We start from the raw sequence: 25,496 nt of genomic DNA, 5'->3' as shown, positions 1-25,496 counted from the left end.
AAAAAATAACCTATTATTGTGACACCTAGAACTGAAACAACAAAAACATTCAAAAAACTTGAAAAAATTGTAGAAATTAGAATAAATTACGTGTTTATTATGTTTGTTGTAGCAATACATATAGCTACGTGTAGCAATACAAAAGACCTTTACCAACTTTTAGAAATCTCAATTTCAGACTGGTCCAACAAAAAATCCGAAAGACGAAAAAATTGCAACATTTTGGGCTCTGAGATGACCTGTTAGAGAACTTCTGAAAATGACCTGTTAACCTTGAATTACGGCCTTCCCAGTAGCTTCACCACTCTAAGTACGTGAAGAACTACTAAACGCGGCTAAGGGCCTCTAATGAAACTTGATGCCCGCTGAGCTTTACCTGTTTATCCCGTTTTGAAAGCTCAAAGTCATGAAAAAGGTGTGAAAACATCTTACAAAAATAAAAAAAAGACAGAGCACTAATACAATCCAATTCTTGGATTGTAAAAATTAGGAGCGCTATAATAGCCGGCTGAGAAGATGAGGGCGTCTATTAATAAAACAAGATTTCATTAAAAAATCATTTAGGTCTTTTGATTTGCTTTTTCATTTCGAAAGTTCATTCCGAATAAAAAAGAATTTAGATTTGAACACTTCAATCAGAACACTTTTGTCAGAATAACAAATTACAACGATTGTTGACGCCAACAATTCGATCATCGAGACGAAAAAACAATGATGAAACTGCAAGTAAGACTCAGTTTTCCATTGATCTTAGGGCTCAAAAGCTATTAAACTGCCAATAAGAGAAAATGTGTGGAGGGCTCTATAATTGGAGGTGCAAGACAAGCCTTATTCGAATAAGTCAAAAACATGGCACATCAAACTGCAGAAAAATTAGTAACAAAACACCTTAAAACCTAGTGTTTGCACAATTTATGATAGCAAAAAATTCCAATTAAACACTCATCAGTCCGATGGTAACATCATTAGAAACACCTTTTCGATCAATGAATTATAAGAAAAAACTAGAAGACAGAAAAACAAAATCGTTAACAACCAAAAACATATTTCTGTTTTTGAACCAAATTATTTAATACATAGTATTATCAATTGAGCAGGTAGCATACTATTGCATCCTCGATCAAAGCAAATTATCAACTAAAAGCAATACAATAACTAAAAGTGAAAAATATAAACTGAACAAAGCCGCAAAGACCAGTTTACTACATAAAAAGAACCACTTTATTGAAAAATCATTGACTTAATTCAGTACATGAACAAAACAATGCTGATGCAATACTCCTCTTCGAGTCCAAACAAGAGAAGGCCAAGAAATTGTTCATTCAGCCTTTGCTTTGACAACTATTAATAATAACTTTACATATCCTATTTCTGAATATCCCATTTCTGAATATGTCATTTCTCTAGATTGATACAACATCGAAAATCTTCAATAAACTTATGAGAAAATTTAGAAAATAGTTCCCTAGGTTAAAGAGAAGCCAATAGATTGCCGGAATGGCTGCGAAATAGACTAGCGGGCCGTATAAAACAGATAGAAACAAATACAGAAAACAATTGAAAAAGTTATCAACGCCAACCAAAAATTTGTTAACATTTTCAGCAACAAATTAATCTGTTTGTTCGAATAAGCTCCGGGAAAACCTCTTTTATTGAGAGCTTGATTACATCTATCATTTTCAACCTTAAACTATTATTTCAAATTTAAATTGAAGTTTGAAGTGCCTAAGCCAATTTCTCAAGTGAGGCAAACCACGTATGGTCACAATCCAATCACTCAAATTACCTAAAAGCTTTTTCGAGAGAGTGAGAAATGATGTCCCGCGCTGACAATAAACGTTTTGCAGAGTAAACAAACTTAAAACGCAGAGTATGAGACAACGAAACAAAAAAACAGATAGAAGAATTCCGGACGTAAATTGAATTGTCCCGAAAAACAAACGTATTCGAAACTGGAGCCATTATTGCTTCATCCCGTTTCTACTTGAACAAGCTCTGAACTAGGGTAAAGTGAAAATTTTAAGTACGACGAAGTAAAAAAATAGGAGCGCCATAATAGCCGGTTGAGGCGGCTAGTAACAAAATAAAAATTTAACGAAACGATAAAAACTTCGGTATTGACATAATCGAAGCAAGCAAAAACATACCTAGCAGATTGCCGGAAAATACCCGCCGATGATTTCCATAACCACGATTGGAATTGAAAGAGAAAAAACTTTAAAATGATTTTTGTACAAAAACAATTTAAAAGTGCGAACTATTTTGATGTCCTTTAGAGCTCAACCTACTCCTGTTTCGTAGTGAGACCACACAAGGACTAGTATCAATGCCAATAAGCATTAGAGGGGGGTAATTAAAAACAAAGTTCTAAAAACGGGCATCTAAAATTGGGCTTCATCCCGTTTCTACTTGAACAAGCTCTGAACTAGGGTAAAGTGAAAATTTTAAGTACGACAAAGTAAAAAAAAAATAGGAGCGCCATAATAGCCGGCTGAGGGGGCTAGTAACAAAATAAAAATTTAACGAAACGATGAAAAACGAGGAAAAAACGGAAAATGATTGATGTAAGAAAACATGAGAAATTTTTTTGATACTTTGCACTAAAACAGGCTACAGTGGCTAGTAAAAAAAACAATAAGAATTAGAGATGGTAACTAAGTTTAAGTAGCGCGCATCTAAAATTGATCATATGGTTTTTACAGTTTCATTTATAATTTCGTTTTTATGACTCCGTTCATTCTAGATTGCTTAAGCGTAACTTAAAAGAACAACCATCAAGTAGCGGGCATCTAAAATTAGGCCTCAAGGGTTTTATCCTGTTTCTGTTTTCAATTCCAGTTTTTGATACCGATTAAATTCATTTTAGTTTACTTTGGACAGCAACTGCTGCTAAAAAGCATTTTGATCAAAATCAGCAAAAAATAAAGCCTACAGAGTTCAAAAAGGTTTCAGGTAAAATGTTTCAAAAGCGGCAAAAAGAGGTAAAAGGAAACAAATTTTTGTTTGACGAAGTAAAAAAATTAGGCATGCAATAATACTATGCAGTCATTAAGGCGGCTATTGAAAAGAAACAACTTTGACACCAATCAGAAACCATACAAAAAAGACTAATTGAAAACTTAATCTCGTGAAATCTCGTATAAAATATACCACTATTAAGATTAAAGTGAAAAAAGGCCCCAATTTTGGCGCACTTAACATTTGACTTTTAGTATTAAACTGCCGCCAATTGTGTTCAGCTACTTAAAATTGTGAAAGAGAAAACTTTAGATCACGCTAAACGCAGAACAACAACGGCGTTAAAGTCACCCGAAAAGTCAAAACACGGTCAAACAAAAATTTTGATAAAAAAGACGCACGCGTATACAATAATTGAATCTCTTTGTGAGCAATTAAAGATATCGAGTTACGTTGAAAAGTATCTACCCATTTTCAGAGAAAAAAAACTGAGAAACTCAAAAAAAAACAGGCCATCAAATCTAGCGAAGCAACCGAACTCAAAAAGTTAGAACTGAAGTAACTAGAACTTAAAAACTATATTTGGGTTGCCTCTTAATAAACTGAAATTCAAAAACGGAAAACAAATTTCAGTTATTCGAAAACTTTTTGGTTTTGACGCCAGAGCATTTATCCAAAAATCTGTGGTTTCTGTCGTTTATGATATCTTTGAGAAAAGAAACTGAATCCATTTTAAAATCAAAACATCAGGAAAAAGACGTAAACATAAACGACTAACATCAGCCGAATTGCTCTCAGACGACCGGTTGGCTTTGAAAGTGTCCAGCTGGGGCTTAGGGATGCTAGCATTAGGGGCGGGGTGTGCGGGGGGTCAAACTTTTAAGATTGAAAATCGCCCTTCACACCATTAAATTGTCTCCTCAAAACAGTTTTGATGAATCGCATTCTTAGCGTACAGTAAGGCTTAGGGCTCTATCAGAGCTTAATGCCCTCCGAGCGCTAACTTTTTCTCCCGTTTTTGAGGAAGAAAAGTCATATGGTTCAGACGAAAAATCAGTCAAGCAAAAATCGCATAAAACCACAGGACTAATAATAGCTACAAATTTAGTTTGAGCTCAATTAAAAATAAAAAAACTATAAATCAGAAAATGATTTATTATCAAAACTTAGCACTCATAAATGTTTAAGAAAGATAGCAGAACTCTGAACCATTACGAACAGTAAAAATTATTGCGGTGGTAAAATTGCACTACAATAAGAGAACATCGCAAACATTAAAACTGAGATAAAAATATACAGGAAACATTTTGAAAATTTGAAATTTTTTTACTAACAATTCACTATATTTAAAACATAAAAAAACTCCTTCAAAGGAGTCTTATGTTAAAAAAACCGGTCACTTTTGACTAAAATTTTTTGACACCTGCTTTTCTCGCTCTCTCTAAAAAATATAAACATAGCTGGCAGATTGCCAGAAAATAGCCGCAATAGCTTCGTAGATCTGCAGTCTCAAAAAAAACAGTAAAAAAGAGAACAAAAAAAATCGTCTTTTCATTGAAGCCTGATATGTTATATTTTGAATAATAATCTGTATAAGTTTTGCTGCCTCTGTTAGCTGCTCTCAAATAACCTTCATTTAGAGTGACACACACCCATTTGACCGTATCTCTTTGCATTAAACTAAATAAAAGTCAATTTCAAAGTGAGGAAGTCATTTTTGAGAGTGAGGTAAGTCATGTGACCAAAAATTTAATCACGCGAATGAACAAAAAAAAACTCGCTCCACTAAGAGCGAAAAATGACGTCACGCACGCACTCTAGTTGAAATTGCATGAACGAATGAACAAAAAGCAGATTTGAAGTGGTTGTGACGTCATATGGTCGTAACAAAAATCGCGACGACAAAAAAAAGCGAGAAGGCCAATAAAAGCCCCAGCTATCGCTGTGCGGCTATTAAACAGAAAAACCTCTCTTCTACATTTAATTTTACATGTTATAAATACACTCCAAAAAATCATCGATAAAAAGACGTTTCCCCAATACTCCTCTTTGAGTCGTAAAAAAGACAACGCACCAGTATAATTCAAATTCTTTGATTGTAAAAAAAAATCAATAAGACCACTAATAGCCCCAGCTTTCGCTTTGCAGCTTTTAAAATCATAAGAAAACCAATATTCCCCTTCGACTCGTTAAAACCAGGATCACCGCAATATAGCTACGCTCAGCTACGCTCGCGGCTATAAGTAATAGTAAGCTATGCAAATCGTTGTAATTTTTCGCGGACAGTTGCCAGCATTTCTTACCGTGTCCATGATCCTCAGCTGGTCTAACAGCTTGATGGCGACATCGTACTCTTTCAGTAAATGGTGAGCTATAGCGTAAGCAATCCAGTTGACCCTGTGGCTTGGTCTCAGTCTAAGGAGAGTGTATCTTGTCTCTTTGAACGCTGAGAGGTCTCGTATGTGAATTTGAAGCATCGACAGATCACGAAGAATTTGAAGATTCTCCTGCAAATATTTAGTATTCAAGGCGTCTTTCGGGAAGCTCAAAAATATCGCGCCGAGTTCTTCTGTTAATGCCTCCCGGGTACCTTATATCACCATTATCTGTAAATTAATTGCTACTGTATAATACATGCGAGGAGGGCGCTCTAGCTTCGAGCCGTCAGTAAACTGACGATTTATTCTTTTTTTCTAAATTAACAAATATTAACAAAGACATGGACAAGCAGGAATGGACAAAATTCTTGCGAAGCCCTGATGCAAAAAAATTAACTTTGAGCTAGTAGAAAGTCAAGCAATTACCTTATCCCACTTCAAAGCGTTAATATAGCATTTGATAGCTTTTTCGTAATTTCTGTCAGATCTCTCGATTAGTCCCGAGACGTGCCAACAGACGTGACTTTTCAAATTGAAGAGGAGTCCTTGCTTGACAAGCTCTCTAGCTTCTGTTTTCTTCCCAATACAACTGAAGATAAGTCCCTTCATGGCTATTGTCTCTAAAAAGAGAAACGCGTTTTAACCTGTATAAGCATAACCCACTAACGTCGGACCCTCGAAAGACGTTAATAGCCGAAAATTCGGTGGTCAGACGAAAATAGAGTAGTACAAAATATCCAACAAAAAGACCAGCAGGACTAATACAATGGTACAAACTTCGTTTAAGAGCAATTAATAACATGAAAATATCCTGTTTAAAGGTAATGTGGGAGAATTCATTTTTTATTTTACATTATAGTACGAACAGATCAACTGACTTTAAATTTCTTGCTTTGTATACATTTATACAGGTATTCTTCTCAATAGAACCGATTATATAATTATACCGTATACTGATCTTCAGTACAGTACATACTAACCTCCGTGTTGGGCACAATTTGGATTGGCTAGAATCTGTTTAACCAATTTCAGGCCATTTTTGTACTGTTTTTGTTCGCAGGATTTCTGAAACAACAGATTGAAAATAGTAAAGCATAATCAGCAGAGAGCCGAAATACACCGATCACCTCGTGGACAGAGAAAAGCTAAGTATATTAAAGACAAAACACTTAAAAACCGAGGTAGAGCATTAATATTTCTTTCTGCGTCGCGACCATTAATAAAAAAAGGTAAATTGCAGTTATCCGTATATAGAGTACTTGCGCTTATGTTTGTAGTTGATGTTTCAAAATATGTATTTATTGAAAACTGATATGTTGCGACTATTAATGATCTATTCATTTTGTGAACATTGAATGCAACAAGCCATCAAAAGGTTTGACGACAATTGAAATGCAAGCCTCCGAATGTGATTGCATCGAATTGCAGCACAATTTCGTGGGCAGGTGTACAATCAAAAAGAGCCACAATTTTTGGTCTGTCTCAACTTCAGTTCGTCAACGTCCACGAAAACATTAAATTGTCGAATTCCTTGTTATACTAGATTGCAAGGGTCACTAAATAATGATGAATTAAAATAATTTAAACTTACCATTAATTTCTTAAAAAGGGTATTTTCTTTTGCAGGAAGCGTTTGCGTGTTACTGTTAGCACCTGACATCGTTCCAAGATTGAACACATACAGCTGTGATGTCACAAACACAAACTGAAAGAACAGACGACAATGAAAATTGGGTCTTTCCCCCCTTTAGAGCCCTCCCCCCCCCCCCCATTATCCATTAATTTCCATGATTGGGGCACCTACACCGGGAAAGACCATGAAAATCAAGCAAGTAACATTTGAGAAGGTATATTGTATTGTTTGAAAACTCTAAGTGGTCGCGGTTTCCTTCAACACGTTCCATTTGCTCATTCAAAATTTGATAAAGTCTATTAACGGAGAGCTCGTTCAAAACTGTATTGTCGATTGACACCAATATTGTCATTTTCAGTCAAGGGTTGTCGCCCTGTATACAAGAAAAATTGCGGTCTGCAATTAAAAACGACTTAGTTAATTATCTCTATTCTACTTTTACTTTGGACTTTTTAATTTCGATGCAAGTATTTTATATCGACGTTCTAATCGTTTCGCTATAAATAGTGAACTGTAAAACGAAATTGCTACACCCACGACCGCTTGTTATGCTCTTCACATACGAAGAATAAAAATTGCCATTTAGCCAAAAGCTGAGGTCTTTCCCATTATGGCCACCTGCGGGTTTTCCCACCCCCTTGCGGTATATTTACGCTATCTATAGATTGGGGGTAGACCACACAGGACCCACAAATGGGGGCATATTTAATTACCCCTCATTCTCAAAGCCACGTGGTATTTCATAAAACATGAAACAAATTTATGTTCTGCGGACAACAGAACTCGGGCAACTGTAAAGGTCTCAATAATGACGTGGAGAAAGACGTCTTGCACGAGCAAATGAGACGAACAAAGCAGTAGTCCTGAATTAGCGCCCTATTTTTAGAGAATCCTTAAAAGGACATTCTTTTGGAAAACCATTTACTCTGGAGCAACCAAGATTGTGGCACCGTTTAGATGAATTAAACTTTATTGATCTTCAATTAGCAGATCATTTCAAAATTAAACATATATTTGGTACAGCAGTCATATTTAGGTACAAAACCAATCACACAACTCACTTACAAGCTGAGGCAAAATATTAAAAAAAACGCGTCACAATCAACAGAAAAGCCGAGGAAGCCACTGAAAAAATGATGAAATTGAATGCGCGCAAGAATCATAGATAGACACAAATTAAAGAACACAACCAAAAAAGAAGTGTTTAGAATTTTTTAATTTGTTTTGAATTTTTTAGAATAGTTCCTAGAATTGTTTTAAGGGTGGTCTCAGACAAATGTAGATACATATTCATTTTATCTTTTAACAATTTGTAAAACAGTTTTAACCTGACGATGAACGTTTGGCAGAAAAAGTTCGAAAACATTTGTTTTAAATATTGGAAGTTTTTTTTGAAATAATGACAAAGGTACATAAAGAGAGGAAAGATTTTGAAAAAATGAAGTGAATGTTTGATAATAAAATGTTTGAATTTGAATAAATTATTATTACAACTTAAAGATGAAAATGCTTTCCTCCGACAAAAAAAAAACAAAATGGTTGATAATCTATTAGACAAAGTAAAGGAAAAAACATCAAACCAAATTCATGACAACAACAAAGTTCAAGAGCATCAACAACAAACCAAGGTTTTTTATCCACAGTTTACACCAAGACCAACAAAGACACTTATTCTCTCGGATAGTACACAAAAAAAGTACAAGCAAAAGATCTGAGCCCAAGTACAGCTATTCACTCCTATCCTTCAGCAAAAGTTCCAGACTTATCCAATATTGTAAAACAAAACAACGGTTATCAAAAGATTGAAAAGCTTATTATACATGTTGGACACAACAATATTGATTCGGGAAATAGCTGTTTTGAAACAGCTGGTATTTTAATGGAAACTGCTTCGGAAATTATAAAGAAACTGTCACCACTCAAAGTTGCACTTGGCAAAATTCCACCTGTTAAAGATGGTTTCTTTGGTTGCAGCAAAAATTACAAAAACATAGGCAATTATAATGAAGCGTTAGAAAATTTTGCAACGGATTTTAGTGGCGTTTTTGATATTGACGTTGCTTTTTTTAATAATAAACTGGAAACCAAAGAAATCAGCAATGATGGAAAACACCCATCAGTAAGTCATGGTTTACTTAAACTTCTCAGAAATATTCGGAATTTTTACGTGCATCTTGGGCTTACGGTGTCAGAAACTGAAGTAAAACCGAGAATTATCAACCCAAACTTTGGAAAAAATTTTTATCACTATGATAACAACAATTTTTTAAGACTTATCCAATATTGTAAAACAATACAACGGTCATCACAAGATTGAAAATCTTATTATACATGTTGGACATAACAATGATGATTCGGGAAATAGCGGTTTTGAAACAGCTAGTATTTTAATGGAAACTGCGTCGGAAATTATACAGAAATTGTCATCACTCAAAGTTGCACTTTGCCAAAATCCACCTGTTAAAAATGGTTTTTGGTCGCAGCAAAAATAACAATAACATAGGCAAATATAATTTAGCGTTAGAAAAATTTGCAACTGAGTTGAGTGGCGTTTTTGATATTGACGTTGTTTTTTTAATAGTAAACTGGAAACGGAAGATATCAGCAATGATGGAGTACACCCATCAGTCAGTCATGGTATACCTAAACCTCTCAAAAATATTCGGAATTTCAACGTGCGTTTTGGGCTTACGGTGTCAGAAACTGAAGTAAAACCGATAATTATCAACCAAAACTTAGGAAAAAAAATTTGATCACTATGATAAAAACAATTTTTTTGGTTTCCATCCAAAACAAGCATTTTTACCTCCAACTCATTATAAATTTGTCTAATGGTTTGTTGAAATATAGAACGTTGCAATTTTTCTTGATATTTTTAAATTTCAGTATACTTATGGGAAGAGAAAAAAATACTGAAATTCATAAGCGAACATTTGAAAAATATTATTCCAGCAAACGTAGTGTTTGTTATTCTATTTTTTTGAAACAGTTGATTCACATAATTTTGCTCTCTTCATAAAAATTGTTTGTTTTTAGTTCACTTGTACGTCTCATGCTGTCAGGGGACATTGAATTGAACCCAGGGCCTCATCTGGAAAATTTGATTGAGTATTCAAGTTACTTAAAAAACAAAGGATCCACCCACTCACGTTTATTTTACCTAATTTATTGTCAAAGCTTGAAAAACAAGTTTGAAGAGTTTTCAAACTTTTTGCAAACAGCTCCCATTAATACGTTTGTCGCTTTAAATGAAACCTGGTTAGACACTTATTGTAATACTGAAAATAATTTCTTAACAGCATCGCATAATTTCTTTGGGAAATGTAGATCAGACATAACAGGGGCTTCAAAGGGGAAAGGGACCAGACAGCCCTTAATATTTTTGGAAAAATTTCTCATATCGGAACCCAAAACAATTATTTGTAGTTTTTTAAGAATAACTGTTTCAAAAGCACAAAATGTGAAATGTTAGACGTCAGAGTGTGAGAACAGTTAGAGGCGACACAAAAGAACTGTTAAATGCGGTCAATAACCTCCATCAAAATTTTCAATTCACATAAGAAACAACCGATGACAAAAACAGTTTGCCATTTCTGGACATGTCAATTAACGTACCACCGGAGGGGAAAATCTTTTTGACATGGTATCAAAACCATCAGATATTGGAACAATTCTAAACTATCGTAGCTGTGCACTCGTTCAACATAAGAAAAGCATAATACAGCTGTTCCGAACCACCAGCATTTGGGAAGCGTTCCATGAAGCAATGACAAAAAAAGAAGATTAAACGCGGTTGTAGCCGTGAAACAACAGAAAATAACTGAGAAACTACAATTCGTATTACAGTATAGAGTCAACAATTCTAATGAATTTGTGAAGAAGCTGAACAAAATTCATCCTGTACAGACAAATTTTACCACTCGGAAACTTAAGAGCTGTTTACCTAGCCTTATGTATAGCTTTGATAAAGACCTCAAACACCACGTGGTTTATAAACTCATGTGTAATGGATGCATATCCATCTATGTAGGGCAGACTTGCCGACATATTACCAGAAGGGTCGCAGAGCATGCCAAGGCGGACTCCCCGATGGCAATACATGCAATTGAGTGCAACGGTGATAAAACAGCTTTCCAGTGGACGATAATAGACCAGTGCGGCAACCAATCTAAGTTAATGAGACTAGAGGCGCTCTATATAAGAACACTGAAACCAAACATCAACACGCGCGACGAATACCAAACACAAGAATTGACACTGAAAGCTTAGTTTGGAGATGAAACTCCAATTTGAAAGAAAAACACCTCAGGAAACAAAAATTTCAAAATTACAATTGAAAAAATGTCAGTTTAAGGTAATTTATGTAGATTTTTTCCATAAAAACATGTCCGTATGCATCTGCTACATCAAATCGAAAATGTATATTTACTCAGATGTGAAGTTTTTTAAATACGACTGTAGCTATGTAAAAGTTTGTTGTAAATTTCCTTGAATGAGTGATTTTAGTTATTTGCTGATTTGCATTTTATTTTCTGGCTTTTCATTTTATTATTTTGTATTGTTTATAGCCTGACGAACAACTCTGAGTTCGAAAACGTTGATAAGGAAATTTTAAATTGACAATCTATTTTAAAATCAAAATATGAGATCCATAAAAAAGAAACATAGCTGGCAGATTGCCAGAAAATAGCCGCAATAGCTTCATAGATGTGCAGTCACAATAAAAGTAAAAAAACAGACCAAAAATTTGGTCTTTTCCTTGAAGGCTGATATAATATATTTTGAATAAAAATCTGTATACTTTTTGCTGCTCATATTAGCTGCTCTCTAATAACCTTTTTTAAAATAAATTGATCACAGATGAATATATGAGTTGTAAATAGGCTAAATAGTGTTTATAGTAAAAAAAATTTGATTTCTTTTTTGAGAATAGTTCTTAGAATTGTTTTATTGGTGGTCTCAGACAAATGTAAGAACATATTGATCTTATCCTTTAACAATTTGTGAAACAGCTATAACCTGACGATGAACAAAAAGTTCGAAAACATTTGTTTTAAATATCGGGAGTAAGTTTATTTGAGAAATTGGTTTCCTTGACACCTTCATTTAGAGTGACACACGCCCATTTGACCTTATCTCTTTGAATTAAAGTAAATAAAAGTCAATTTTAAAGTGAGGAAATCAATTTTAAGAGTGAGGTTGGTCAAGGGTGACCAAAAAATTAATCACGCAAATGAACAAAAAAAAACTCGCTCCACTAAGAGTTAAAAATGACGTCACGCAGGCACTTCAGTTGAAATTGCGTGAACGAATGAACAAAAAACAAATTTGAAGTGGTTTTGTCGTCATATGTTTGTAACAAAAATCGCGACGACGAAATAGAAAACCATAGCAGGAAAAGTCCTGACGTACAATTCAAAGAATTTTCATTGACTAAACAGAAAACTAGACCAAGAATGGACCATGAATGGATTGAAAACATCAATTAGAAAAAAATTCGATCCAACAAATTGAAATTGAAAACAGTAAAAATCAGAGTTAAATTGCCGCATGTGAACAGAAAACCACTCGCGAGAAACCAAATTTTTGTTCAAACACCATTTTCTCTCTCTACTTTAAAATTAGAGCGATAAAAATTCACGCCGCAAAACCACTCGCTTTTTCGCTCCACTTCTTGTTTCGGCATGACCAAAACCACTACTCCAATTTAGTCCAAAACATGAAAATTGTGAACAGATCTTAAAAAAAGACCACGCCTGAGTACAATTCGATATCTTTGAATTGTAAAACACCAGGAGAAGGCCAAAAATAGCCCCAGATATCGCTGTGCGTCTATTAATAAAACGATGTAAAAATGAGGTTAAAGTAATCACTAGCTGAGACTGCAGAACAATTATACGCACAATTCAATGCAACAAAGCGACTGTGTTTCCAGCAATCATTGCCCAATTGACCGAGATAGGTAGTAATACAGAACAGGAAGTTCATGAAACTCATCGTCACGAAAGAGGCTTTTGAAGTTAACTTGAAGTCAAAACAAATTAGGAAAAATATTTTTGCAATTAAATTAGAGAAAATTAAATTAACGTTAGGCACCAAAAATGAAAAGCAAACAAAGAAAACAGCGCATAATTAAAGTTGACGTTTGTACAAAATGCAACGCGTCCTAAGTACTTATATAGAAATTCGTTTATATAAAAAAGTCTTGTAAGTGTTGCTTTAAAAATTTTGTTTGTTATATTTTCTAAAAGCTCATGCTAAGGAGCTCCATCTCATAGAAGCTTCATAGATGCTACACAATTCATAAGCTTCGATTCTTCTTAGTGACCGCAACAACAATTTCTAGATTTCATTGACGGCAACTTTTTAAAACTGAGACAAAACATGGGAATCACATAACATTATTTAACTTTTTCAATGTAAAATTTCACTACCTCTCCGAGCCCAAAATGTTTGTACTTTTTCCCGCTGCCTCATTTGTCAGAATTTAGACGCCCGATGAATGGTCTCGAATAATTCTTCATCTCGAACGGCATCAGGTTGCGTCCATCAGAACTCCCTACCAACAAGGTCTCATAAAAACGCGTAGCGGTCCAAATCCGTATTTTTTTAAACCGGATCTCCAAAAAATAGTTCTCAGTGGCCTTTGTTATAGCTTTCTCGTGTTTCATATTTTCTTCGACATTCACTGACCAGTTGGTGGTTGTAAGGTTTTTGTTGCCGAAGCTGTGACCGCAAAAGATAATTCTGCTTCTCCAGTTTCTCGATGGCTTCGCTCTTTTTTGAGAAGCATTGACTTTAAAGTCGGCCCACTATTTTTTCAAAAAGTCAATTGATTTCTCCGTTTCGGCATTTGTGGCAGCCACCGCTTTTGGATTTTCGCTTTGCGCCTACACTCGAAGATCACTTTGCGCATTTCGTTTTTGTTGCATCTTTGGCTTTATCACAATGGTTGTCCAATTTTTGTCAAAGATTGACAAGTTTTTCTTGAAATAAAGAGTTAGTACTCTAGTTTCACACACCGGCCCTGCAGTTCCACTTCAGTCTGTAAAGCTTGGTATATTCCGGGGGAACTCTCGGTTTTAAATTTCCACAACTCTGGCATATAATATATGTATTCACGGATTCATGGGCTCTCGCTGCCTGCTTTATAAAATGAAACTTTCTTGCTTCTTTCTGAATATTCTCAATTTCCTCAACACTGTTTTTGGGTTTTGACGTTTTCATCATTTTATAGCCTTGGACTCAAGACTATTTATGTTTCTGGGAAATGAACTCAAGATAGTCGCAATTTTTTCCCCTCTCCTCTGTTTTTTACTTGTTTTTTTGGGCCTGGGACTTAACACAATTCAATTTTTGGTCCGTACCGAACTCAATACTTTTGTTTTAATTTTTTAGTCTCAAAATTGAGCTTTTCATCATTTTTCACCCAAACAAATTTTTACTGGCTCGTTTTTTTCAATCATTTTCTCTGTTCTCGGCGTTCATTGAATAAATTGAGTAACTGCCTATCCATAAGTGTTGCAGTAACATGCATTAAATTTGACCAGATTCTGCAGTAGTTGTTGCCAAGATACTCTATTCATGACAAATCTTATGTAGATGAACAATTTAGGAAAAAATGTCACGAACTGAATTATAAGTGGACTGTTAGGGATGACACTGCAGAATCAGTAGTTTTTTGCCAAATGAATAAGGTTTTTAGATTAGGAAAAATTGTTCTTTCTTTTGATGAAAAATTTTCATGCTGAAACTGGTTGTTAAAATTTATAATAAATTCACGATTGTATTTGCTATCCGGATTTTGGAAGAATTTTACACTAATAACAATTTCACTATTTTAGCGAATTTTTCGAGCAAATTGACTCTTTTCAAATTTGATGTTGAGAAAAGGCTACCAAGTAGGTTTTGATCACAAGCATCTAAGTCATTGTCCATTAACCACTGACATATCTTCGATTGATTTTTTCGGGGTCTCTCCTTATTGTTGAAAGCTGCCATTTTCTATTTGGTGGCATTTGGTTACAGCGGGTTGCATGCAGCAATCACAAAATTGTCTTATAGAGTTTCGGTAAAAGGGACTAAATTTATGGTATGAAAATTTTTGAACCCCTATAAACACAGTTTCCAAAAGGATGCTAGCTTAAAATTGCTACCATCGTGGTACTTAAATATATAAAACGGATGCTGCTCTTTCAACGTGAGTTCCGGGTCCGAAGAGCGCCACTGAAAGACTCTAATCGTTTTTTGGCTATTTCATTCATGTTTTCAAATTTCGATTATTGACTCTCAAAATAAAGAGTTCTAATCATCAGGAAAATTTTCCCGTTTTGCAGTCGTTGGAAATTCAAGCTGTCAATAAGGCTTAAAACAAACTTTTCCATGGTAACTTTAGGAATAGCAGTTGCAAGTTTTGATCTTTTGTTGGAGTAAAAAATACATGAAATTCCATTTATTTTTATCTGCTGTCCTCACAATCTGCTTTTCCTTGTAAAATTGCCAAAACAAAATCTTCAATGGCAATCTTGCAAAAACCATTTAGAAAAAAATCTGATCCAAAAAATCGAAAAAACAGTAAAAATCAGAGTGAAATTGCCGCATGTGAACAAAAAATCACTACCGAGAAACCGAATTTTTGTTCAAACACCGTTTTCTCATTCTACTTTTTATTTAGAGCGAACAAATTTCGCGCCGCAAAACCACTGCATTAAAGTTGTCCATATTCTGCAGTAGTTGTTGCCAACATACACTATTCATGACAAATCTTAAGTAGATGAACAATTTAGGAAAAAATGTCACGAACTGAAATATAAGTAGACTGTTAGGGATGACACTTCAAAATCAGTAGCTTTTAGCCAAATGAATAAAGTTTTTAGGTTAAGAAAAATTGTTCTTTCTTTTGATGAAAAATTTTCATGCTGAAACTGGTTGTCCAAATTTTTAATAAATTCACGATTATATTTGCTATCCGGATTTCGGAAGAATTTTACACTGATAACAATTTCACTATTTTAGCGAATTTTTCGAGCAAATTGACTCTTTTCAAATCTGATGTTTAGAAAAGGCTACCATGTAGGTTTTGATCACAAGCATCTAAGTCATTGTCCATTAACCACTGACATAACTTCGATTGATTTTTTCGGAGTCTCTCCTTATTGTTGAAAGCTGCCATTTTCTATTTGGTGGCATTTGGTTACAGCGGGTTGCATGCAGCAATCACAAAATTGTCTTATAGAGTTTCGGTAAAGGGGACTAAATCTATGGTATGAAAATTTTTGAACCCCTATAAACACAGTTTCCAAAAGGATGCTAGCTTAAAATTGCTACCATCGTGGTACTTAAATATATAAAACGGATGCTGCTCTTTCAACGTGAGTTCCGGGCCCGAAGAGCGCCACTGAAAGACTCTAATCGTTTTTTGGCTATTTCATTCATGTTTTCAAATTTCGATTATTGACTCTCAAAATAAAGAGTTCTAATCATCAGGAAAATTTCCCCGGTTTCCAGTCGTTGGAAATTCAAGCTGTCAATAAGGCTTAAAACAAACTTGTCCATGGTTACTTTAGGAATAGCAGTTGCAAGTTTTGATCTTCTCTTGGAGTAAAAAATACATGAAATTCCATTTATTTTTATCTGTAGTCCTCACAATCTGCTTTTCCTTGTAAAATTGCCAATGCAAAATCTTCAATGGCAATCTTGCAAAAACCATTTAGAAAAAAATCCGATCCAAAAAATTGAAAAAACAGTAAAAATCAGAGTGAAATTGCCGCATGTGAACAAAAAATCACTACCGAGAAACCGAATTTTTGTTCAAACACCGTTTTCTCATTCTACTTTTAATTTAGAGCGAACGAATTTCACGCCGCAAAACCACTGCATTAAAGTTGTCCATATTCTGCAGTAGTTGTTGCCAAGATACACTATTCATGACAAATTTTAAGTAGATGAACAATTTAGGAAAAAATGTCATGAACTGAAATATAAGTAGACTGTTAGGGATGACACTTCAAAATCAGTAGCTTTTAGCCAAATGAATAAGGTTTTTAGGTTAAGAAAAATTGTTCTTTCTTTTGATGAAAAATTTTCATGCTGAAACTGGTTGTCCAAATTTTTAATAAATTCACGATTATATTTGCTATCCGGATTTCGGAAGAATTTCACACTGATAACAATTTCACTATTTTAGCGAATTTTTCGAGCAAATTGACTCTTTTCAAATCTGATGTTTAGAAAAGGCTACCATGTAGGTTTTGATCACAAGCGTCTAAGTCATTGTCCATTAACCTCTGACATATCTTCGATTGATTTTTTCGGGGTCTCTCCTTATTGTTGAAAGCTGCCATTTTCTATTTGGTGGCATTTGGTTACAGCGGGTTGCATGCAGCAATCACATAGTTGTCTTATAGAGTTTCGGTAAAAGGGACTAAAGCTATGGTAAGAAAATTTTTGACCCCTATAAACACAGGAACTTCTTCGTTTCCAAAAGGATGCTAGCTTAAAATTGCTACCATCTTGGTACTTAAATATATAAAACGGATGCTGCTCTTTCAACGTGAGTTCCGGGCCCGAAGAGCGCTACTGAAAGACTCTCATCGTTTTTTGGCTATTTCATTCATGTTTTCAAATTTCGATTGTTGACTCTCAAAATAAAGAGTTCTAATCATCAGGAAAATTTGCCCGTTTTCCAGTCGTTGGAAATTCAAGTTGTCAATAAGGCTTAAAACAAACATTTCCATGGTTACTTTAAGAATAGCAGTTGCAAGTTTTGATCTTTTCTTGGAGTAAAAAATACCTGAAATTCCATTTATTTTTATCTGCTGTACACACAATCTGCTTTTCCTTGTAAAATTGCCAATGCAAAATCTTCAATGGCAATCTTGCAAAAACCATTTAGAAAGAAATCCGATCCAAAAAATCGAAAAAACAGTAACTATCAGAGTTAAATTGCCGCATGTGAACAAAGAAACCACTACCGAGAAACCGAATTTTTGTTCAAACACCGTTTTCTCATTCTACTTTTAATTTATAGCGAACAAATTTCACGCCGCAAAACCACTGAATTAAAGTTGTCCAGATTCTGCAGTAGTTGTGGCCAAGATATATTATTCATGACAAATCTTAATTAGAGGAACAATTTAGGAAAAATGTCAAGAAATGAAATATAAGTGGACTGTTAGGGATGACACTGCAAAAGCAGTAGTTTTTTGCCAAATGAATAAGGTTTTCAGGTTAAGAAAAATTGTTCTTTCTTTTGATGAAGAATTTTCATGCTGAAACTGGTTGTTCAAATTTATAATAATTTCACGATTATATTTGCTATCCGGATTTCGGAAGTATTTTACACTGATAACAATTTCACTATTTTAGCGCATTTTTCGAGCAAATTGACTCTTTTCATATCTGATGTTTAGAAAAGGCTACCATGTAGGTTTTGATCACAAGCACCTAAGTCATCGTCCATTAACCACTGACATATCTTCGATTGATTTTTTCGGGGTCTCTCCTTAATGTTGAAAGTTGCCATTTTCTATTTGGTGGCATTTTGTTACAGCGGGTTGCATGCAGCAATCACATAGTTGTCTTATAGAGTTTCGGTAAAAGGGACTAAATCTATGGTTCGAAAATTTTTGACCCCCTATAAACACAAGAACTTCTTCGTTTCCAAAAGGATGCTAGTTTAAAATTGCTACCATCTTGGTACTTAAATATATAAAACGGATGCTGCTCTTTCAACGTGAGTTCCGGGCCCGAAGAGCGCTACTGAAAGACTCTCATCGTTTTTTGTCTATTTCATTCATGTTTTCAAATTTCGATTATTGACTCTCAAAATAAAGAGTTCTAATCATCAGGAACATTTCCCCGTTTTCCAGTCGTTGGAAATTCAAGTTGTCAGTAAGGCTTAAAACAAACATTTCCATGGTTACTTTAAGAATAGCAGTTGCAAGTTTTGATCTTTTCTTGGAGTAAAAAATACCTGAAATTCCATTTAATTTTATCTGCTGTCCAGACAATCTGCTTTTCCTTGTAAAATTGCCAAAGCAAAATCTTCAATCTTGTAATTGTGAAATAGTTTTCCGCTGATAAAGTTTGTCTTTTTATTACCAAAAAACTTGAAGTGTCATCCTTAATAAAGAGTTCAATAATTTGACAAATTTAATTTGTTTTTATTTTCAAAAAAGTAATTTAGTAGGTCATTTTCAAAATGTGTTGTTTTGTTTAAAAGAAATTTTGAAAAACCTAGGGACTCTTAATAATGCCCAGTATATTTTTTTAGCAGTTTTTGCCAAATCTTCCGGATGTAAACTTTTGAATTGTTTTAAACGTTTCCGATGAAATTTTCTTCCTTTAGGTGAAAGCCACTCTACAGGCTCAGCATACATAGCACCTTCGCGTTCATCCTTTTTCCGGATGCTTATCCTAAGGTCATCCAAAAAAGTGGTCTCACTCGCCTATTGTAGAATGACCTGTTGACTTTATAGGTTGCACCGCCAATAAATGGTAAGGCAAAGGTTTTTTTTGAGAAACAATTCTACAAGTTCCCTTGGACTATAATGATTTTCGGGGTCAGGAGTTCTCTGTAACATGAACGACATCGTTTCATAAATAGCTTTTTTTTAAGTGTCGAAGGGTGTATACTTGCACACTGCTTCATACATGCAATTTTGTTTTTTTTACAATCTCTGATTGAAACTCAACGTTTATTAAACAACCTGCTATTGTTTTCCGTACTCGAATACGCGAATATCGTGTCAGTATAAAATAATACAAGTTTAAGCAAAAACAAAACAGGAATGAATTCCAATTTTTCCTTCTGAACTTTTCTGAAACCAAAACACCATCAGTTTCTTCACTATTAAAGTACTCTATACCATGTTCTGTAAAGTATTTCTTTAGCTTATCAGGTACCAATTTTATTCAACTGCTGAACCTTGCAGCCATTTTATGTGCCTTGGTACTACTTTTAGAATTTTGCTCTGTAGTTTTTGATTTCCTAATTGCTTTTTTGGCTTCTCCGTTTTGTTTTGGTATTTTTGTTTGTGCTGCTTTTCAGTATTCTTTTTAGGCCTCAAATAGGATTCACCTCCTTTCTCAGCAAGTTGGTTTGCCTTCACTTGCCTTTTAGGGGTCTCTTGCACTGACACCTGAGCTCCATTCTCAGACATTTCATTAATGGCTTTAGCGGATTGTTAGCATTCTGAGCTTCAAGTTTTTCTTCTGAACTCAGATTAGTTTCAATCTCTGTGGATGATTATATCACTTACCTTCTCTTTTTTTTGTTTCGTCTGAGTCAAAGGCATAAATTGCATTTCTTGTGTTTTTTCTTTTGTAGTCGGTCACAGTGATACTTAATAACATTTTTGGTCTTTTCAATCGTTCACCTTAAAGGGCAAATTGTTTTTCACTTCGCAAATTGTGTATGGCTTCCATAGAGGTTTTAGAGATGTTATTTTTCTTGTTTCTCCCTTATTTGTACCGATGGTTTAAAAACTAACAATTCTTCTACTATTTTGTAGCTCGTTCCCGAATTATCATGATAAGTTTTCTGGCTTTCATACACTTGTCCGGCATCCATACACTCTGGCATCAACTGATGCGTTTCCTGAAGCGTTTAATTGTCGCAACATAGTCACATGAAGTGGGATATTTTTTGGCATGTGGTATGTTATAGATGCAGCCTATAAGTACTGACAGTGGAAAAACCAATACCACACTCAGCGCTTTATATTGTTACACTATTGATTGATGACAATAGAACAATATAGCTAAAAGTGGAAAATGTGTCCACTCATGTTAGTATAGGCCTATGTATGTGAAGAAGCAATTTTCTATTGTTCGGTTTGTTCTCTCAATCATCGCCTTCCCTTGTGGTTGGTAAGATGTTGTCAATGTGCTCTGTAAACTTTTTTTCCGCTAAGACTACGAAATGTATTTTGTCACAACATTCGACCCTTTAGCTTTGCGTACGTTGACTGGACAGCTGATTTTCATCATTCTGTGTACAACCATTGGTCTTGGCACCGGTTTTTGCCTCTTGATTGGATAAAGGTACGCTTCATACCTTTTTTGATTTCATCTCTGAGAAGCATAATGTACTTGTTACCATGATATTCTGGAATTGAACCTGTCATATCGAGAAACAATTGCACAAACGGGTGACTAGGTTTCCATTCTCCGAGCGGCAGTTAATCTTTCTGCTCGTTCTCACAATCTTAAGGCATATGTCTTAAATTTCTATCCAACTTCTTGCGTCCCTTCTCAAGCACAGTATGTGAAACCTTTCAAAAGCACATTGGAATGTCTTCTTTATCACCATATCACCAGCGTGAGGAGATTCTTGCAGCAGTTCAAGCACGTGAGAACATTTGGTACACGGTTCTAGCATTTGGTAAACCTTTTCAATCAGATTCTGACTGTTTTCCGATACAAAATCCCCTCTAAGAGACAATGATCTGTATTTTTCATCCAGTAATTCTATAACTCCACCGAAGCTCCACTTTTCATTTGTCTTGGTACCGGTCTTTTTCTGTCTATGGCCAGTAATTATACTTCTTTGAACGCGTTGTCACTTTGCTGCTGCGAATGTTGCAGTTATACCCTCTGCAGTTTGTGTAATTACCACCCTCGACTCCAAAGGGCGATATTGTCTTGCTCTGCGTTCATCACAATAGCGTTAACAAAAGATGTTTGTTCCTCATCATCTGTGTTTATGCATGTGAAACAGTCAGCTTGTGGGATTTTCTTTCCTGCTCTGTGCTTGGTGTCAAAATTAATTTGTCCCAGTTTCTCTATCCATCATTCGAATACAACGTCTGGTTCTTTACAACTGTACATCTGGAGGTGAGCTATATAGTGTGTTACGTTTAAAACGTCTTGTCCAAATGAATAAATATCAAGTTTTCGCGTAAAATGAACAATTTCGAGTAATTTCCGTTTTTTTATTGAATATTTATGTGGAACTATATCAAGAGTTTTAATAGCGTACGCATTAACTCTATCTCCGGCTCATTGTTTTTGTCTAAGAAATTACCCAAACTCTGTTAGCGAAATGACCCGTAGTTGGTTTATAAGATCCCTTATCATTTGGTTGTCAGGGAAACTGAGGCTTCCCAAAGCTTTTTCTATAAATCAATTAACGTATTTCTGCTCTCTAGACGCCAGTCCATTACAATTGATATATTTATTAGAGAAGTATTGCTCTTTAGAGAAGTTCTGCTGTTTTTCCGAAACCTGGAATAAATGTCTGTAGTAGTCCAAATGCGCCTGCATTCTTTCAGGGAGGATGGCTGTTTCATTATTTTTACGGCTCTTACTTTTTCTGAGTCGACATCGACGCCATTCTCAGACATATTGTGCCCCAGGAATCGGACGCTTTTTTAGAGAAATTTTTCATGTCATCCTTTTCTCCTTAATCTATTCTCCGCTAAGTGTTGAAAAACCAGTTCTAACCGTTATAGGTGTTCTTCAAAAAATTCTACCGAAAACGATAACGTCATTTAGATAAATTAGAAACTATTTCGAAAAAGAGGCCGTGAATCATTCATTCCATCAGGTTTTGAGAAACTCCTTGCATACAATGGACTCATGGGAAGTCGTCGTGACTTAAAGAAGACCAGAGGGGCTTCAGAGGCTCTTATTGTTTGACACTCTTCTTCGAGTGGCATTTAAAAGTCTTCTTAAACGATCAATGTTCGAGAAAGACATGTTTTTCTGCTTATTATCCCTAATTACATCGATGTCGTTCTTTTTCTTAAAACTCATGCTGCCAGAGGTAATTCTGAAATATGCATAATTTTTTTTCAGTTTTATTTTGAGACAAATTTGGTCGAAAAGTCCCATATGGTTTGAATTTCTTGAAAATATTGTCTCACCTTTTGTGCAAAGTGACCTCCTTTTTGTCATTCCCTAACCAGAGAGATTCAACAAACTCGAGTTTAAATGCTTCTCAAAATAGAATTCATCCCTCAATTTTAAGATTAGTTCAGGTTTGTTTTCAAATTTTTGCACATGTGATTCTCGCATTTTTTAAAGCTTTCGTTTGTTCTAATTTCGGGTTCAGAACTCAATTCTGTGCGACATCATCAACCGTGTCTTATCGAAAAACTGCTGAAGCGGAATTTCAAGTTATCGAAGCGGAATTTCAGTCTCAAAGTCTCTTCTTTTTTGAAAATCAACTCTTGTAAAAATAATTTTACAACAACTAAATAAATTGCTACGTTTTGAGACATTTGGTCACGCAACAAAATGCGCAGGTTTCAGCAAGCAACAATTTGCCAATTAAAATAAATTATTTTGCCAATCAAATTTTTCGAGTAAGCCACATATAAAGGCTTTCAGTACGCAGCATAATTTGATTTTTTAGTATAGATTTGGGCTTGGAGGCTTTTATTTACCAAAAAAGGAAAATTGAGATGGGGATTGGCAATTGTTCTACGAAGTTGTTGAAGTCCCAAGTTATCACAGTGCAGGATCAATTGGCATACGCGGAGTCAGCTCATTGTTACCTTGCAAACACTGCATAATTTAGTTTTGGATAGGTTGGGATTGAATTGCATATTGTAAATCTCCTGTTTTTCCGCCGAAGATAGCCGATCAGCAAATTCATAGCCAAATAATTCTGATTTAATGTAATATTCTGTAAATATTAAAATATTTAAAAATATTAAAATATTACATAAAAGATCTTTCAATGCTTTCAGAGACTCCGCTGATTGGTTACAACTCCTTGTACAAGGAACACCCACTTTTAGGTGAGCGACCTTAGACCGTTCTGATCAGACCATTTCCAAGACTTTTCCTTCTTATCAGATCATTGTGCAACCCAAAGCCCTCTGATCAGACCGTAGTGCGACTCAAGAAATTGTGCGACCATAGGTCGACCCAAAAGACCTCTGATCAGACCATCGTGTGATCCAAATATTTCGTGCGACTCTGGTGCGACCCAAAATTTTGTGCCAATTTAGTGTGACCAACGCTCCCTCTGATCTGACCATTTCTCTATACATGTTATAATCCGTTGTTATTTGTTTAAATTATTCAGTTCAAACCTATGTACTACTCAACTTAAAATTTAATAAATTAGTATATCTTGTTAGGTTTTGGACAAAACTAATTGATAAAAATATAAACAGAAAGTCGTTTTGAAGTGCTTGCAACTTTTCTTTTGAGTAATCAAAAACAGTGATAGAAAACTGCAGTCAAATAAATATGGTCAGTTAATGCTCTGTGGTCAGAATTTGGGGCAACTTATGTCCAGACTAGACTTTGGTCTCTGATCATACCGTAGTGCGACCATTCTCCAGACTTTCGTGCGACCTATGATCAGACTATAATGCGAATTTGCCCTCTGATTAGTCCATAGTGCAACCATTATCCAGACTTTCGTGCGACCTATGATCAGACTGTAGTGCGAATTTGCCCTCTGATCAGTCCGTAGTGCTATCATTGTCCAGACCATCGTGCGACTCAAGCGTTTCCCTGACCATGTATGTTGGGTCGCACCATGCCACCAGTGTGCGACCCAAATGGTCGGATCAGAGCAGTCTACGGTCGCGCACCTAAACCTGGGCAGAATTTCATGTTTTTTTCGTTTTCAAGAGATCAAGTTTTATGTGGACACCATTCGTTTGATTTCTTTTTGTTTTTGTCATCGGTTGATAGGTTTTTCATTATTCCATATCAGTGTCATTTCTGCCATGTTTTGATTTGGAAAATACTAAGAAAGAATTTTTTTGAATGTAAAATTTATAAGCGCCCCTTACCAATTCAATCATTTCTGGAAAATTTCACCGCCTTATGTTACGAAGAGATACCTTCATAAAAGGTGCGAGCCCTTGCAATGGAACAGTGATTAGATGAACGAAGAAGAAATTTTTAAAGTTAACTTCAAAATTTGAGTAAAACAAATGACATGGTCGCATTGCTAGTGTTTAACTTTGATCGGATAGGATGTAATGGCATCTGACAGAACGGTAATTTCACTCGGAGCCTTCTTCAAACATTGTATTAGCTGGAACATATATTTCATTTTCACGCAAGCTCTCATTCTTTTTCTGAGGAATCAAATTTCTGAGGAAAATTTGTTTTTGCAAATTACAGCTTGCACCATCTGAGTGACGTCGACTGCCGTTCTAAAGCGTTTTAGTGAACCTAATAAGTTGCTGCGTTTGGAGACATTTGGTCCCACCAAAAAATGCGGAGATTTCAGCAAGCGACAATTGCCCAATTAAATTAAATTATTTTGCCAATCAAACTATTGAGTTAGCCACAGATAAAGGCCTTCTGTTCGCGACATCTAAAAGATTGTGTTTCTTAGTATAGTAGTAGAACATCGATTAATTTGACTTTTTTGTAAAGATATGGGCCTATAGGCCGCTCGGCAAAACATTATGCAAAAATTCAGTAAATTTTTGACTCCATCTATTTCGTACTATAAACGAAGTCCTAGAGAATCACGATGCAATGAAAAAATCAATAGACAGAAAAAAAAAATTCCAATAATTTTCACCTTTTAATCGGTTGAAATATTT

General features: G+C 35.1%; 1 protein-coding gene across 2 annotated transcripts in view; it reads right to left on the bottom strand.

The window, feature by feature from the left end:
• LOC142337492 (N-alpha-acetyltransferase 16, NatA auxiliary subunit-like) overlaps nucleotides 1-25,496 on the bottom strand; it is a 444,167-nt gene that overhangs the window by 68,350 nt on the left and 350,321 nt on the right. For both annotated transcript variants that reach the window (XM_075386756.1, XM_075386757.1), the window contains exons 2-5: nucleotides 6,928-7,043; nucleotides 6,317-6,401; nucleotides 5,763-5,956; nucleotides 5,262-5,465 (exon numbers count right to left, since the gene is read on the bottom strand). In XM_075386756.1, coding sequence (XP_075242871.1) covers nucleotides 5,262-5,465; nucleotides 5,763-5,956; nucleotides 6,317-6,401; nucleotides 6,928-6,996 — 552 coding nt within the window. In that variant the 5' untranslated portion in view covers nucleotides 6,997-7,043. The remainder of the gene's footprint in view (nucleotides 1-5,261; nucleotides 5,466-5,762; nucleotides 5,957-6,316; nucleotides 6,402-6,927; nucleotides 7,044-25,496) is intronic.

The sequence above is a fragment of the Convolutriloba macropyga genome, chromosome 4 (assembly GCF_964194025.1).
Source record: "Convolutriloba macropyga chromosome 4, txConMacr16.3, whole genome shotgun sequence".
Classification (NCBI taxonomy): Eukaryota; Metazoa; Xenacoelomorpha; order Acoela; family Convolutidae; genus Convolutriloba; species Convolutriloba macropyga.
The sequence above is the reverse complement of the archived record's forward strand: the minus strand, read 5'-3'. Positions and strand labels throughout refer to the sequence as shown.